At 39.2% G+C, this 16318-nt stretch overlaps 1 protein-coding gene across 6 annotated transcripts in view; it reads right to left on the reverse strand.

Moving 5' to 3' along the window:
- The window catches only part of CREB5 (cAMP responsive element binding protein 5), a 382280-nt gene that overhangs the window by 88917 nt on the left and 277045 nt on the right, over positions 1-16318 (reverse strand). For 4 of the 6 annotated variants that reach the window (XM_069958734.1, XM_069958733.1, XM_069958738.1 and 1 more), the window contains one exon: positions 7576-7702. In XM_069958734.1, the coding sequence (XP_069814835.1) occupies positions 7576-7702 (127 nt within the window). The other 2 variants (XM_069958736.1, XM_069958739.1) reach the window with 2 other exon arrangements.

The following is a 16318-nucleotide window of genomic DNA, read 5'->3' on the forward strand; positions in this document are numbered from 1 at the left end:
TATGACTTCAAATAGCATCTAAACAAGGTATATATGCAATGATTAGAGATGAGCGAACCTCAATCACTGTATTTGTTTGCCACCAGTAATTAAATGGAGAGTATTCTGGTTTGCATGAACATGAGCGTGCTTATGGTTCATTTATCTCTAGTAATGATATATTTGGTCACAGCACTTTTTGAATAGTACTGTACTTTCAACAGACTTCAAAGCAGTAATACAAGCAGATATCAGAAACTGTATAATTTAGTAGAGAAAAGGGTTTTAACTGAAATAAAAAAAAATAAAAATAAATAAAACCGTATGGTTCTTGACATAAAAACTGGCAAAAACTTTTTTTTCTGGACAGAAATAGAGGGGGAGAGACATAGAAACACAAAGATGCCGCCACTGAGGCTTGCAGTAAGGCTCTTATGTCACCCTGAAGCTGGATGCAAAGCTAACACTACTCATTACTGCTGAACAATGTCCTCAGAGTGTGGTACAGAGACAAATGAGCAATGTATGGGGGTGTAGGTGAAACGTCATACTAGGTAGACAAGGTACCCACAAGCAGGGCCGTTTCTGCCATGAGGCAGACTGAGCTTTCTGCCTCAGGCGGCAGATTCTTTACTCCACTAGGGGGCGGCACAATCCCTCACTTTCACTTTCACCCGGTCTGCAGGCACATCACCAGGCACCACTGCCTCCTCCTCAGGCCCCCTCTCTGTAGCTCAGTGATGGACAGCCTTGTCACTGGGGGCGGCTGTCTCCTAGCTGGCTGGCTGTCTCTGTCGGAGCAGAGAGAAGGGGAGGGAGGCCCAGCACCACAGTAGAGCTGACTGGAAGCTGTGTGTGCCCTGTGCCCCCCCCTACAGCCTCATCTCCTGAGCCCTCCACTGCTGGCCTGGGATGTGACATCTGCTGGAGGAGACAAACACAGGAGGTTAGTGTGTGTATACAATATATATATATATATATATATATATATGTGTGTGTGTGTATACAGTATGTATGTGTGTGTATACAGTATATATGTGTGTGTGTATACAGTATATGTGTGTATACAGTATATATATGTGAGTGTGTATACAGTATGTGTGTGTGTATACAGTATATGTGTGTGTGTATACAGTATATGTGTGTGTATAAAGTATATGTGAGTGTGTATACAGTGTATGTGTGTGTATACAGTATATGTGTGTGTGTATACAGTATATGTGTGTATACAGTGTGTGTGTGTATTTGAGAATATATTTGTGTGTGTGTGTGTGTATATATATATGAGTGTGTGTATATATGTGTGTGTGTGTGTGTGTATAAATATATATATTTATATGTGAGTGTGTATGTGTGTGTGTATATATAAATATATATATATATTTATATGTGAGTGTGTATGTGTGTGTGTATCTAATCTGCCCTGTATGTACAGCACATGTGCCCTGTATAAGTATGGAGGGATCTTAGTAGCTGAGCCCAGTCTATGCCCAGGGTTGCCAGCTGCTATCTGTCACCAGTGTGACTGGCATTCTGTTGTATTATTAGCACCCCCACAGCCTGTACACATAGTCACCTTGCTGGGGACGCAATAGAAAATCCCTAGATGCCGTAGTTATAGCCGCACAGTGTAATAATACCACAAAAATTACTATGCACTACTAACATTATTAGTGCAGTGTACTGTAAAAAGATGTAAAAAAAATTAAAAAGAATCCACTGTATAAAAAATGCAAATCATCTTTTCCCTATTTTTCGAATAAAAAAAATCTACCCAAGAATATATATATAACTATGAGGGTATGTTCACACTATGGAATACGTTCGGAAATTTCAAGCGGAGACAGAGCGGCAGACTCCACTTGTAGTTCCATATGTCCCATTGACTCAATGATATTCTCAAGCTCAATTCTTTGGGCGGACGGCGGATTGAGCTGGAAAATATCATTGAGTCAATGAGACAGGTGGAACTTCAAGTGGAGTCTGCCGCACTGTCTCCGCTTGAAATTTTTGAGTGTATTCCATAGTGTGAACATACCCTGAGACTATAGAAATATCTGAACTAAACAAAAACGGCATTACTTCTCTGCACGGTGAACGCTATAAAAAGAATATATCCGTGCAATGTATTCATTATTGGTATATATGTGCTGTATATTGCCATTTCAATTGTCACCTCAGGCAGCAGAAAACCTAGAATCGGCCCTGCCCACAAGCAGCTGAGCTCAGGGAAAACTGGCAATTGCCTGCTAATATAAACTACCAGATGCAGGTCATATAATGGTCAGAAATAGTGCTAGTCCTCCTTATATTGATAGAAGTAGAATTATATTTGTGCATGCGGACTACAGAACAGATTATAATATAATATGTATTGTCTGTATATGATTTTGGTGCTCTTTTGGGTATTACGCATATTCATTCTTCTGTGTAAACAGGAGGTAATAGCATTACGTAAAATTATGTATTTCCTTGCTATCCTTGAGCAGATGCCTGGTGCAGTTAAGAGTAAATTTGCCAGATCTGAACCAAAATGTTAGGTAGTGCCAACAATTAAATAAGTCTACTGCCAGTGCTACATTTAAAGGGTATTTACATATACTCAATAATATTTCACTATAAGGCTATGTTTTTTTGGGTCGCTTGGGCCATGTTTTAGAATGGCTGTTATTTTGAGCCCAAATAATGACCGTTATTTCATAATAACAGCTGTTATTTGTACAATCACGGCCGTCATTACGGAATAACAGCCGTTATTTAGGTGTAAAATGATGGGCGTCCTAAAACTCTGCCATCAAATATCCAAAAAAAGGACAGTGTGTGAACATAACCATACAATGTTATTGCACTATGAATAGTCATTTCCTTCTTACATGTTCTAGCAAATAGCAGGGGGGAGGAAATGAACTTGGCTTTATTCTGGATATTAGCGCTCAAGGTAAATAAAGATAGTGCAAAGCAGTTCTCATACTTAGATAAGACAATCAATCTTTCCGGGAAAAAAAAGCCTAAAGCAGAGCATCTAGTCCATTGTATAAACAATATATATTTATTATAGAAGAAATTGCAGCTTTAAAAGCATGTGTTGAAACAGAACAGAAATTTATGGCATTTTCCCAAGGATGAAAATGGTATATTCTCTGCAAAGTAATCAGAATGTGAAGGTTTGTGATACATTTGATCATTACAGAAGGGTAAGTGCTGCCAGAATGTTACTAGAAGGAAGGCTCTGGGGGAAAGCAGAGGAGATCATATTTCTGGTCTCCTTGGCCTGCTGATGTGACAAGCAGACTGGTTTAGCTTTACCGTATTTATCACAAATAGCCATCAACATGGCAGAAAAACAAACTCCGTCTTATCAGCGGACAACTTTAGTGCTAAAAGCTTTTAAATGCATAATCCTTTTTATCATGCGCTCTAAGCTGTTAAGGAAAAGGTCTTCACCAGTTATTTCTCTGCCTTATACTATCACATTATACTTCTTGAAAATGTTTTTGTTTTATAGAAGTTTTTTTTTTTTTTTGCAGTCATGGTACATGGCTACATAATCTGCGAGTTGATAAACTGTCATGCCTTGCGAATCAGGCGTGTCAGCGAGCTTTACCAAGAGATACATCTGCACTGTGGAATTTGATAGCCCCAACAGAGGTCAACTTAGTGCTGATCTCTTTTGTGGTTTGTATTAAAAAAAAAAAAAAGGATTTTTTTTTCAAGTGCAAAAAGAATGAGGGTGGAGGAAAAATTTAAAGAAAGAAGGGAGAAATTAGTTCTCTCCCATGTTTCCCATTTCCAGTAAGTATTCCAAGAATGATTTGTATACCACAAAGGCCCCTTTGCTATTACTTCAAATTGACCAGACAAAGGATGGTTCCATGTTAATCAGCAAAATGTAGACAGGACACAGTATACACTGTATGTGTGTGTGTGTTAAAGGAGGAACAAAGGCAATGGCTGCTAGCATATAGAAAGACTCCTGACCCGCTGCTGAAGTCTAATATAAATAATTGGTTTTCATTATGAAGATGTTTCCGATATTGAAACAAGAATATATCAGTCAAGAAGAAAAAGGATGTTCTGAAGATTTAATCAGGAACGGAAGAGAATACAAGAAGGATACAACTGGAAACAAATAGAGAACTGGACTGGACAAAGCAACGTGACATTACCAAAAATGTCCAGAGGGTCTATCAATGGAATATATTCCAAATCACTGAGCAGATTTTACTACAATAAAGCTAAATTATATGTAAAAACGGATTTTTAAAGTCATTTGTGGACAGTGACAACAATTACTGAGATAAGTGTAGATAAGTGTAAATCTACAATAGACATAATTTCATCTGCCCCTGAAGAACAAAATACAGGTAGTTGAGGATCACTGACCCATTGAAAGTTGTATATTTGGTGAGTCTTTACCAATATATTTGCAACAGTCATGTACTAAGGCTAGGTTTACATATATCAGACGTTCCGGCGTTCTTCTTTTTTGACAACTGATACCACAAGTGATGGCAAAAATGCATCAGTTGTCCTGTCCTTTTTTTACATTAAACATCTTGGACATAGGTCAGACTGCAGCAACCAGCGTTCTGACGTACGGTGGGTCTGGCGACAGGACGGCACTATTAACATGCTGGATGCTTTAAAACGTCCCATTGAAATCAATGGGATCAATTCAAAGATGCGTTTCCCTTTTGCGCTTTTCTACTGCACCTGAAACGCCGCCAGGTCAATGGAAAAGTATACTCGGCCTAAGACTAAAGGGGCTCCATAGCCAGGATCAGAATGCCAGGTGTTGTGTCCCAGAATAAAAGGGCTTGGTGCTTACTTCCACTAACAAATAAATTTTTTGGAAGGAACATGGAAGAAAACTGGGTGGGACAACCAAGGTGGCCCCCTGTTTTCATGGGCCCCATAGCAGTTGTATGGTCTGATGTATGGTATGTATGTCTGTATGGTAGGAACATAGCCTAAAGGTGGCTGCACACATTAGGTAGAAGTAGGTAAATAGTTGAACAAACATTGAACATTTCTGCCCATGTTGGCCACTAAAGTTGTTGAAACTGGCCACACATGATAAATGATGGTAAAGAATAAAGAATCTCTCTGGGAATGTCCTTTGAAGAAAACACTGCTCCTAGATGAAAGATCTTTTGTCTGAATATTAGATGAATAGTCATTGGTCAGCTAAAGTGATTATTCATTTATTAACTGTCCTTGTCACTTTGAAAAAAAAAACTTTCAACATGTGTTGATGTGTTTTTTTTGACTCCCATCAATAGATAGATCCAGGAGCAGCACACAACTGCATTTTCCATCTCCCGGCAGGAACTGTAGCGAGAGAGCGATTGCAGCAAGCTGTGGGGAGAAGCACACAGCCCTGCACTTCACCTGGCTCTATATATTAATCAATGGGGGTCTGAACACTGAGATCCTGACTTATCCTAGTTCATCTATTTTCCACAGCAAAAAAACAAAACAAAACAAAAGATAACACTGGATATCATCTAATCACATCACAGCACAAAGATGCACAACAACAATAATAATAATAATAATAATATACAAATTAGCAACTTACAAATGACAGATAACTGAACTATGCCCTATGCCTTTTCAGTCTAGAACACGTCTTTATAAACAGTAACCGCGACAAAACAACACACAACTTTACCAGAGTCAGTTCAGCACAATGGTGATGCTACGAGATTACCTATCTATTATATCTGTTGTTGTTAATACTTGTTTGTTACCAGCACAGAGGATCGCAGCTTATGTTTGATAACCCTTTATTAACATACGCTGTACTTACAGTCTACTAATACAGGAATCACATTATATTGTGTCCCAAAGCTGAACCTTGGCGCATATGTAGAGATCACACAAGTACAGGCACGATTACCTGTGTTTAGAATTCTTTTCATACACAGATGTGCACAAAGTGAGTGAGCAAAGATGAACAATGGACCACTAGTTAGCAGCAATGATGGCCATATACCCTAGAGGCACCCTAGTGATACTCTACATATCCTAAATGGCACTCTTTAAATTACAAGGGGTTATCCAGCGCTACAAAAACATGCCCACTTTCATTCAGAGACAGCCCCACTCTCCAGGTTGGGTGCAGGTTTTGCAAATTAGTTCCATTGAAGTGAATGGAGCTTAACTGAGAACCGCACCTGAACTGGAGACAAGAGCGGGGCTGTCTCTGGAAGAAAGCAACCATGTTTTTGCAGCGCAGGATAACCCCTTTAACTATATCTTTAAATTATGGATGTTGACTTCCCGATTCTACTACTAGAAATTACTTTGGGCTCCTCTGATTAATAGTTTGCTAGATACCTTTCTATTCAGAAAAAATATATATTTAAAATTTATTTTTACTATTTTTAATAAATCATGTATCATATATTAATCAACTGATGCTAGAAAGTGCCAGAGATTTGTAATTTACTTCTGTTAAAAAAGTCTTTCAGTACTTATCAGCTTCTGCACATCCTGCAGGAAGTGGTGTATTCTTTCCAGTCTGAGGCTATGTTCACACTACGTATATTTCAGGCAGTATTTGGTCCTCATGTCAGGTCCTCATAGCAACCAAAACCAGGAGTGGATTGAAAACACAGATAGGCTCTGTTCACATAATGTTGTAATTGAGTTGATGGTCGTCATTTAATGGCAAATATTTGCTGTTATTTTAAAACAACGGCTGTTATGTTAAAATAATGGCAGTTTTTTACTGTTATATGGTGGCCATCCACTCAATTTCAACATTGTGTGAACAGAGCCTTTCTGTGTTTTCAATCCATTCCTGGTTTTGGTTGCTATGAGGACCTGACATGAGGACCAAATACTGGCTGAAATATACGTAGTGTGAACATAGCCTGACACAGTGCTCTTTGCTGCCACCTCTGTCCATGTTAAGAACTGTCCAAAGCAGTAGCAAATCCCCATAGAAAACCTTTCCTGCTCTAAAGACTGGAAAGAATATCACTTCCTGCACCACATACAGCAGCTGATATGTACTGGAAGATTTTTTTTATAGAAATAAATTACAAATCTTGGCACTTTTTAACACCAGTTGATTTGATTGATGTACTCCTTTAATAAGGCAACCATTAGGGCATGTTCACAGAGGTAAAAAGCAAATAACACACTGATTTCTAAATCTAAATATGCATCAAAATCTTTCATTCATTAAATTTATCTCCACGTGGTACCTTGAGTGATATCACTTTTCTGCAGGATCCCACTGAAATCAATGAGATATTTGAAAACCCGTATGGAAATGTAATTGTCCCAACCCACCAAAATGCAATTGTGCAAGGACTCCTGCAGCTGTCCCATTCTTGTGCATGGTGTTTGCAGAAATCCACGTTAAAACTCATTCAAATGTAAGGAATGGGTTTAAGGCCAGGTTTAAGGGCATTTTTAAGGGCATACACAGTACAACATAAAACCAACTCATAAATACTGCAGCATACTGCCCTGAACCAATATGGTTAAAGGGCAAAATAAAAAAAAGGTAACAAATGATAAAAACAAGAACAAATGACAACAACATCATTTATAGTCATTAAAAATAAACTAATAACTCACCGGCATCAAGACTGCAGAAGATCCAGGCATGGTGGGGTTGGGCAGCGTGCCAGGCATAGAGGCAGGCATGGGTTGTCGTTGTCTGTTGTGCAGATGCAGTAGTGAGGAAAGAGAGCCCGGGACAGGCCTAGACAGAACAGAAAGAAAACAGGCTAAGTATCACAGACAATATATACAAGTGCTGTGTATTGTATCACATGTCAAACTCCCTCTCGAGATACCTGATATTTTGACCTATGTTTAGTGCTATAGCTCTCCCTATACACACTCCATTCACTGCTCTCCTATTATCACAGGACTGTGGGTTATAATAATAGAGAACAGTTCTTCCTAGGCAGTCAGTGACCAAAAACTTGCTTGTTACATTTTCCAGATTGCTAAAACACCAGCCAAAAATCTCTAACATCTGATTTGTATCCATTTCTCATGTTCGGCAACATTTCACTTTCTTCAGTTGAATAAAATAAATACGGTAAAATGCATTCATTCTAGAGAAGAAGATTAATACAGCATCCCAACCAATACAACATCCCAACCGATACAGCATCCCAACCGATACAGCATCCCAACCGTTACAGCATCCCAACCGATACAGCATGCCAACCGTTACAGCATCCCAACCCATACAGCATCACAACCCATACAGCATCACAACTCATACAGCATCACAACCCATACAGCATCCCAACCCATACAGCATGCCAATCGATACAGCATGCCAACCGATACAGCATCACAACCGATACAGCATCACAACCGATACAGCATCACAGCCGATACAGCATCACAGCCGATACAGCATCACAACCGATACAATATCCCAACCGATACAGCATCCCAACCGATACAGCATGCCAACCGATACAACATCCCAACCGATACAGCATCACAACCGATACAACATCACAACCGATACAGCATCACAACCGATACAATATCCCAACCGATACAGCATCCCAACCCATACAGCATCCCAACCCATACAGCATTACAACCGATACAACATCCCAACCGATACAGCATCACAACCGATACAGCATCACAACCGATACAGCATGCCAACCGATACAGCATGCCAACCGATACAACATCCCAACCGATACAGCATCACAACCGATACAACATCACAACCGATACAGCATCACAACCGATACAATATCCCAACCGATACAGCATCCCAACCGATACAGCATCCCAACCCATACAGCATCCCAACCGATACAGCATCCCAACCCATACAGCATCCCAACCCATACAGCATCCCAACCGATACAGCATTACAACCGATACAATATCCCAACCGATACAGCATCCCAACCGATACAGCATCACAACCGATACAGCATCCCAACCGATACAGCATCACAACCGATACAGCATCACAACCGATACAGCATCCCAGCTGGGCCTAAGTTAAGACCGGTGTACGAGTATGCCAGTCTACATAAATCTCCCCCCCCCCATTATTTATTCTTATGTGTCACAGAGACAGAGGTGTGGAAAAACTTACTGCAAAGTAAAACGCCATCCAAGACATTCCAAGTTTTTATTCTGCAGCAGGACAATGAACCCAAACATACAGCCAATATTATTAAGAATTATCTAAATCACAAAGAAGAACAGGGAGTACTGGAAGTGGTGATAACTGCCCCACAGAGCTCTGATCTCAACACCATTGAGTCTGTCGGGGAACACATAAAGGATGAGAGCAGCCTGCATCTATAGAATATCTGTGGTTAGTTGGCCAAGATGTCTAGAACAACATCCCTGCCGAGTTCCTTCACAAGCTGTGTTACCTAGAAGAAGTGGCGTAGATTTCTCTTCTGTTCATTCACTTTGCATTTTGTTGATAAAATAAACTATTAACACAACTACTTTTGGAAGCATTTTACTTTGCAGCATTTTTTTCCATACCTGCATATAACGTTTGCACTATACATAAGGAACACAGCCGACCTCTGCACTCAAGATCCCTGACATTAGCGCTCAGAATCCTGTACAGTCTAATAGCAAAGTTAAAAGTTCTGAACATCAGTTGACTTATATTTTCCATGTGCTATCTAGTTCATTATCTATCTATCTATCTATCTATCTATCTATCTATCTATCTATCACAAAATATTATTTTATCCTCTGAAAAAGCATTGCATTGTAATCTAATGTAGCTATACATATAAAGAATCTTCCAACCAGAAGAATAGATAGAAGCTTTAGGGTTCTCATGTGATGTTTCACCAACTGTAACTATTTGATATGTGATGACAGGATGGCCAGCATACCATAGTACAGCGTTCTCATGTAATGATATATGCTCTGCACTAGACAATATGATATGTCCTTTCATTAAGGATTCTATAATCTTAACAACCTCTGCATATCTTGAAAGGAACTATGAGCTTACACTGGGGACTTTATGTAATAGACTTTACTAATGACTGTGGGACTTAATTTAGACGTGGCGGAATTGGTGTAGATTTATAATATGAATTCCACCCTTCAAATCTGAACCATTGTCCAGTACAATACATGTAAATAGTTTTTTTTTAAATCTTGTTGGCATGTAGCAGTAAAAATCTGTATAGAAATCACTATTTATAAGTTACAGTATGAAATTTCCTTAGTGAATTTTTTCCCTTTAATGCAAATAATGAAATCAGTGCCAAATCCGGAGCAAAATCTATATATGTTACATATACGGTTGCTGTGGAATCGCAAAAAACTTATAATCCTCAAAGAAAAAGTCTACCAAAAAGTAGCCATAGAAATTAACTATTCCAATTTTAATTTATCTAATGCCAGGATGGGGAATAGAGATGAGTGCATCCATGGTTTCCTCGACCGCCTAGAGTTACATTCAATATCTTCAGTCACTGGTATTCATATGCCGAATGGTCGGACTCGAGCATGGTCCCATCTCTAATGGGGAATCTTCGGCCCTCCAGCTTTTGCAGAACTACATTTGACACCATCCCTGGATAGCCAAAGCTTTAGCTGTCCAGGCATGATGAGAATTGTAGTTTTGCGACAGCTGGAGGACCAAAGATTCCCCATACCTGGTCCAATGTATATTATTTTTCAGAATGTTCAACCTATCGCCAAAAGACCTTACATCAGGAGAAATGCATTATAAGTGCTAGCAAAGGCCATACCACTATAGTTTCGAAGACATGTACATTTTCATACAATGGATAGAAAATAAAATAATACCGCTATAGTGAACTTACAGAGCAAAGAAGAATAATGGTAAAAATTATAGTTTTAAGTATAATCATGTCCTCCAGCCGCCTATATATTGTAGAAGCCTTTCACATGAACTGTATTCTTAATCTCTTAATAAAACCATTATGTGTGATGGCACAAAGGGATATAATGATCTGCGGACATTTATACAAGCTTCATGTATTGATGAATAAGATGAGGAGCAGATTAGGCGCCCGGGGGTACAGCCGGTATAATAAAATAAATGCATGTAATGGTTTTAGAGGAAGTTCAAATTATTTCAATATGATCTTCTTGTTTTTGCCCACACGTACTAGAGCGTTACATGGTACATTAACCCTCTAAGCCCCGCACAGACCTGCATGGATTTGGATATCATATATACATTTGCAGACGTTTCATATAAAGATCCATCTATTCTCCAGAAACGGGGAATAAAGTTTAAGAATTTGGGTTTTATTTAGACTATAAACCTGTAACCTTATAATATTAGATTTTCTAAAGAATAGGTGAAAACTCATTATGTGCAATGATTTTTCCTTTACTTCATCCTTCTGTCATTACAATTCCTGCTTTCCTGGTAGTTTGGTGGATTCCCCCTTATACCTCTGGCTCCTTCCACTCGTCATCCCATGCCAGCTCCTATAAGAATTTTATCTGTACATTGTCTAGACTACAGGAATGGTTCCAGATGCAAATGTTCTACCTTCTACTTATTTATTAATACACTCTTACTCCCACAGTTTTTTATTATTAGGACTAATATGAATCCCCAGTGGATAGTGACTATCTCTAATTTAACATACCAGAAATGAACTGATACTGGAATTCATTTTATACAGGATGCAAGCTAGAAATGCATTTACAGAGCATTAACAATTCTGCATCAGCAATGGCAAAACTTCCCCCCTTTCCTGTAAAGTGGTGCGGACAATTGTAAAGCGCTGTGGAATTTGTTGGCGTTATATAAATAAACATTATTATTCCTCTCATACAATCCTACTGTAACATCCTTACCTGACCACGCTCCATGGACATCCTCCTTGTTGGCTGAAGCACCGCCCAGACCTCAGGCTGCCACACACTGGGTAGCGCACTCTGGATCTTCTGTGTCTTCCTTCTGGCCGGATGATGTCACAGATACCCGACTGTGTCCCTATCTGCCTGGGATGCCGCTGGTCCACATCACCAGCAGGAGAATTTAAAACTCCCAGCAGTTGTGCTGCAATGTATTGTGTGACTGGCAGGTGTCTCTGCCAGTCAAATTAGCTGTCCAATCAGTTCTGGACTGGACCCCCTAGTTCCCATAGTCCTCACTGGCTATTAGACTAGTTTCGTAGCATGCAAGCATCTTCATATCCTTTCCTGTACTGTTACTTAGCTTTTCCTGAGTTCTACACTGTTTCCTGACTATTCTCTTGGATCTTGGTTTTGTACCTTTCTGCCCGTTTGGTTTCACCCCGGCCTGTTGACTATTCCTTACATGTAAGTTTATCTTTTTCCTTGTTTTGTGTTTCTACTTTACTGCAAGTAAAGACCATCACAGCGGTTGTCCGCAGTCACCTAGGACTTTCATGGTCAGTGATTGGGTGAGCGGGCTGTCACTCATCTTTAGAGTGACAGCATGCTCAGGCAATCACTGGCCACAGTGCTGGCTCAGTGAGTGATTGGCTGAGCGGGCATAGTCTTTTTTTTTTTCAATATGTATTAAAATGTGTGTCTGCCATCTTTACCAACTCATTACGAACTTTACAAAAAATTCAAAAATTTGCAAAGTTTGTAACAAATCTCGGTTTGTGAAGTTCGGTTTGCGCATCTCTATCCACAGGGTTTCCCAATCTTTTGTGCGTTCATTTAGCAGGATTTTTGCAAGAGAAAAACATACTGCTCTTAAAGTTCTTTTGTCCTCACAAGATCCACTTTCTGAGTGGAGTTTGGATGCAGGTGTGAACCTATCCCTAAGTGGAAACAATGCGTTAGAGATGAGCGAACATGCTTGTTCAAGCTCAACAGTCACTCAAGTATTTGAAAGTACTCGATACTCGAAGAAATAGTGTGTGGTGTGGTGTCCTTGCATACTGGACAGATTTATTAAACTAATATACATGCGGGTAAGGGTCTGGGAGGTCCTGCTATGCAGCAGTTAGCTGCTTTCATAGCACCAGGGGCGTAACTACCACTGTAGCAGCCATAGTAGCTGCCATGGGGCCCGTCATATCAGGGGGCCCCATGGCCTTTTCCTGCAATACACTGGGCCCCCTGAGCGGTCATCATTTGCAGCACCAGGTGGCTTTGCCAGGCCTCCCAGGTTCTGCAAATGTCCCTTAACTGAAAATTGCGGTTATACCTATACTTGAAGGCTTAGTGGTCATTTGCAAAGAAGTTTGCTATGGGGCCCAGCCATTTCTAGTTATTTTTCAGAGTAACCAGTGTCATCGTGCAATAGTTTAGTGGTGGTGACTCAGTATACTCTGTTGCTTACTACTTGTTATATCCTCTGCTCTGCCGAATAGGAGCCCCCTGAAAAAATGTTTGAGTCTCCAATTGACTTTAATGGGGTTGGTTACTCAAATCGAGTTGCTCAAATACTCGATTTGAATAATAAGCACAATTGCTAATACCCCCCAAATAAGAAATGCTATATATGTATATGTTAAGTTTCATTCTATAATGTATATGTGCAGCACATTTTTCTATGTTGAATGGAAAGGGTAAAGCACTGTTTGGACCTGGTTATGATAAAATAGGACCATATATAAAAACTGATGTAAAGCAGAGTACACAATATAAATCAAAGTTCAAGTACATAAAAATAAACCATAAAGTTCACCACCAAAACCAGATTAACCTGCCATGATCCCAGTACTTTTCAAATAAACACACCGACCCTGAGGTCGTCATGCAGCCATGTCAATGATGACGTCAAGTTATCCTTCACAATGCCTGGGATTTAGCTGTAGTGAATAGGGAATCAGAACTGGTGTACTGGTCAGAAGAGTACAGGTATGGAGGCTCTTAAAGATATTAAAGTCCCATCAAGAACTTTTTGGGAAGAAAGTAAAGAAGGCATTGCACTTTCTACTTAAAAATATCAAAACAAAAAAAAAAAAAAAAACATTTATTTAAAGTGTGCCTATCACTTTAAAAAACCTCTGTTATGTCAAAATTTTTGATCAGTAAAGGCTGCTCTCCCTGCTGTTTGTGCCTGCCACAGAGGTGACCCCATTGACACTCTTTAGTCATGTTCCCACAATGTAAAAATAAGGGCAAATAACAGCCATTGGCTATGTTCACACAATGTAAAAAATAGAGAAAAGGCATCCGATTTTGATATTTAAAAAAAAGTCTGTTTTTGCCGCGATTTTACTGACTGTCAATGGGAAGACAGACGTCCAATGCAATGTATTGAATAATGGACGTTTTTACCGCGGTCATCAAAATAACGAACATGATCATTATTTTCGGTTGTCTTTTGCAAACAGTGGCCGTTTTTTATTAGTTGTTCACGCACAGTTTTTTTTGTCACCGTTCTTTCTCCGTTTTCACTTTTAAATTTAATGGACTTTTCAAGTAGGACACATCCAAAGGGCAATTAGTAATTCCGAAACTAGAAAAATGTACAAACACCAGTCATTGCACTAAGGGGAGGACAGGCTGCCTAATAACGTCTGTTATTTTAGGCTCAAAATGACGGACGTTATTTTAAATGGAGCTGAGAAAAACGTTGCGTGAACATAGCCATTTGCTGCAAAACAATGGCCGTTTTTCCCCCTTACTGTGGGACATAGCCTTATCACACAGTTCTCCCAACCTATTCTAGCGTATTGAGAGTTCAGACCACGACTGTTTAATCACCCCTGTACTGAAAGATACCAATTTATTGGCTATGTTCACACAACGTTTTTTTAGCTCTGTTTAAAATGACGTCAGTCATTTTGAGTCTGAAATAACGGACGTTATTTAGCTGTCTGGCCTCCCCTTAATGCAATGACTGGTGTTTGTACATTATTCTAGTTTGGAATTACTTATTGCCCTTTGGATGCGGCTTAATTGAAAAGTCATTTGAATTTAATGGTAAAAACTGAGAAAAAACAATAACAAAAGAAAAACTGCGCGTGAACAACTAATAAAAAACGTCCGCTGTTTGCAAAAGACGTTCAAAAATAATAAACATGTTCATTATTTTGATGCCCGCTGTAAAAACGTCCGTTATTCAGTACATTGTGTGCATTGGAAGTCCATCTTCCTATTGACTTCAATGCATTGCCATTGCAGTCAGTTAAATCGCGGCAAAAACTGACTTTTTTTCTATATCAAATTCGGATGCCTTTTCTCTATTTTTGATGTTGTGTGAACATAGCCATTGCCTGAAAGGCCCAATCCATCTGAGAATCGCCAAGACAATCAAAATTGCTGAGTTTCATTTACATTGTTGATGAGTATTGGAATACACTTTGTATAGGACAATAATTTCAATGATTCTCAACAAAAGGGACCACTTACTTATAAACACTGAGGCTATGTTCACACACAGTAAAATAAAAGCAAAATGCGGCTGTAATACTAAATGAAAAATACAGCCGTATTTTCTATTAGGTGACACTGTGCACCAGTGAACTAAAGCAATTTTACAGAAGAAAACACAGGCATGTTTTATAAAGATATATATGGATTGTGCTGTATGTAAGCTTATGTGTGGTGTGGAAAACTGTGCATAAAGTAAGGGGGGAAGGGGGCGATAATGACCCTGGACCCATTAAAAAAAAAAAAAAAACGCAAGAGCTCACACAGCAATATCAGTGCAAAATTAAATAAGTTCTTAGACTTCTAGATAAACACGCAAAAAGGCGTGTTGCTTTTAATCTTATTTGATTTTTAATATGCTTTGGAAATAAAAGATTTTTTGATATTTTTTTACTATATACTTGTTGGAGCTGTGATTCCCTTACATTTTAAGGCTGGGTTCACACTATGTATATTTCAGGCAGTATTTGGTCCTCATGTCAGGTCCTCATAGCAACCAAAACCAGGAGTGGATTGAAAACACAGAAAGGATCTGTTCACACAATGTTGAAATTGAGTGGATGGCCGCCATATAACAGTAAATAACGGCCATTATTTCAATACCACAGCCGTTGTTTTAAAATAACAGCAAATATTTGCCATTAAATGACGGCCATCCACTCAATTACAACATTATGTGAACAGAGCCTTTCTGTGTTTTCAATCCACTCCTGGTTTTGGTTGCTATACAGCCTCACAAATACAGCCTAAGGCTGGGTTCACACTATGTATATTTGAGGCTGTATTTGTGAGGCTGTATAGCAACCAAAACCAGGAGTGGATTGAAAACACAGAAAGGATCTGTTCACATAATGTTGTAATTGAGTGGATGGCCATCATTTAATGGCAAATATTTGCTGTTATTTTAAAACAACGGCTGTGGTATTGAAATAATGGCCGTTATTTACTGTTATATGACGGCCATCCACTCAATTTCAACATTGTGTGAACAGATCCTTTC

The sequence above is a fragment of the Dendropsophus ebraccatus genome, chromosome 2, assembly GCF_027789765.1.
Source record: "Dendropsophus ebraccatus isolate aDenEbr1 chromosome 2, aDenEbr1.pat, whole genome shotgun sequence".
NCBI classification, from domain to species: Eukaryota; Metazoa; Chordata; class Amphibia; order Anura; family Hylidae; genus Dendropsophus; species Dendropsophus ebraccatus.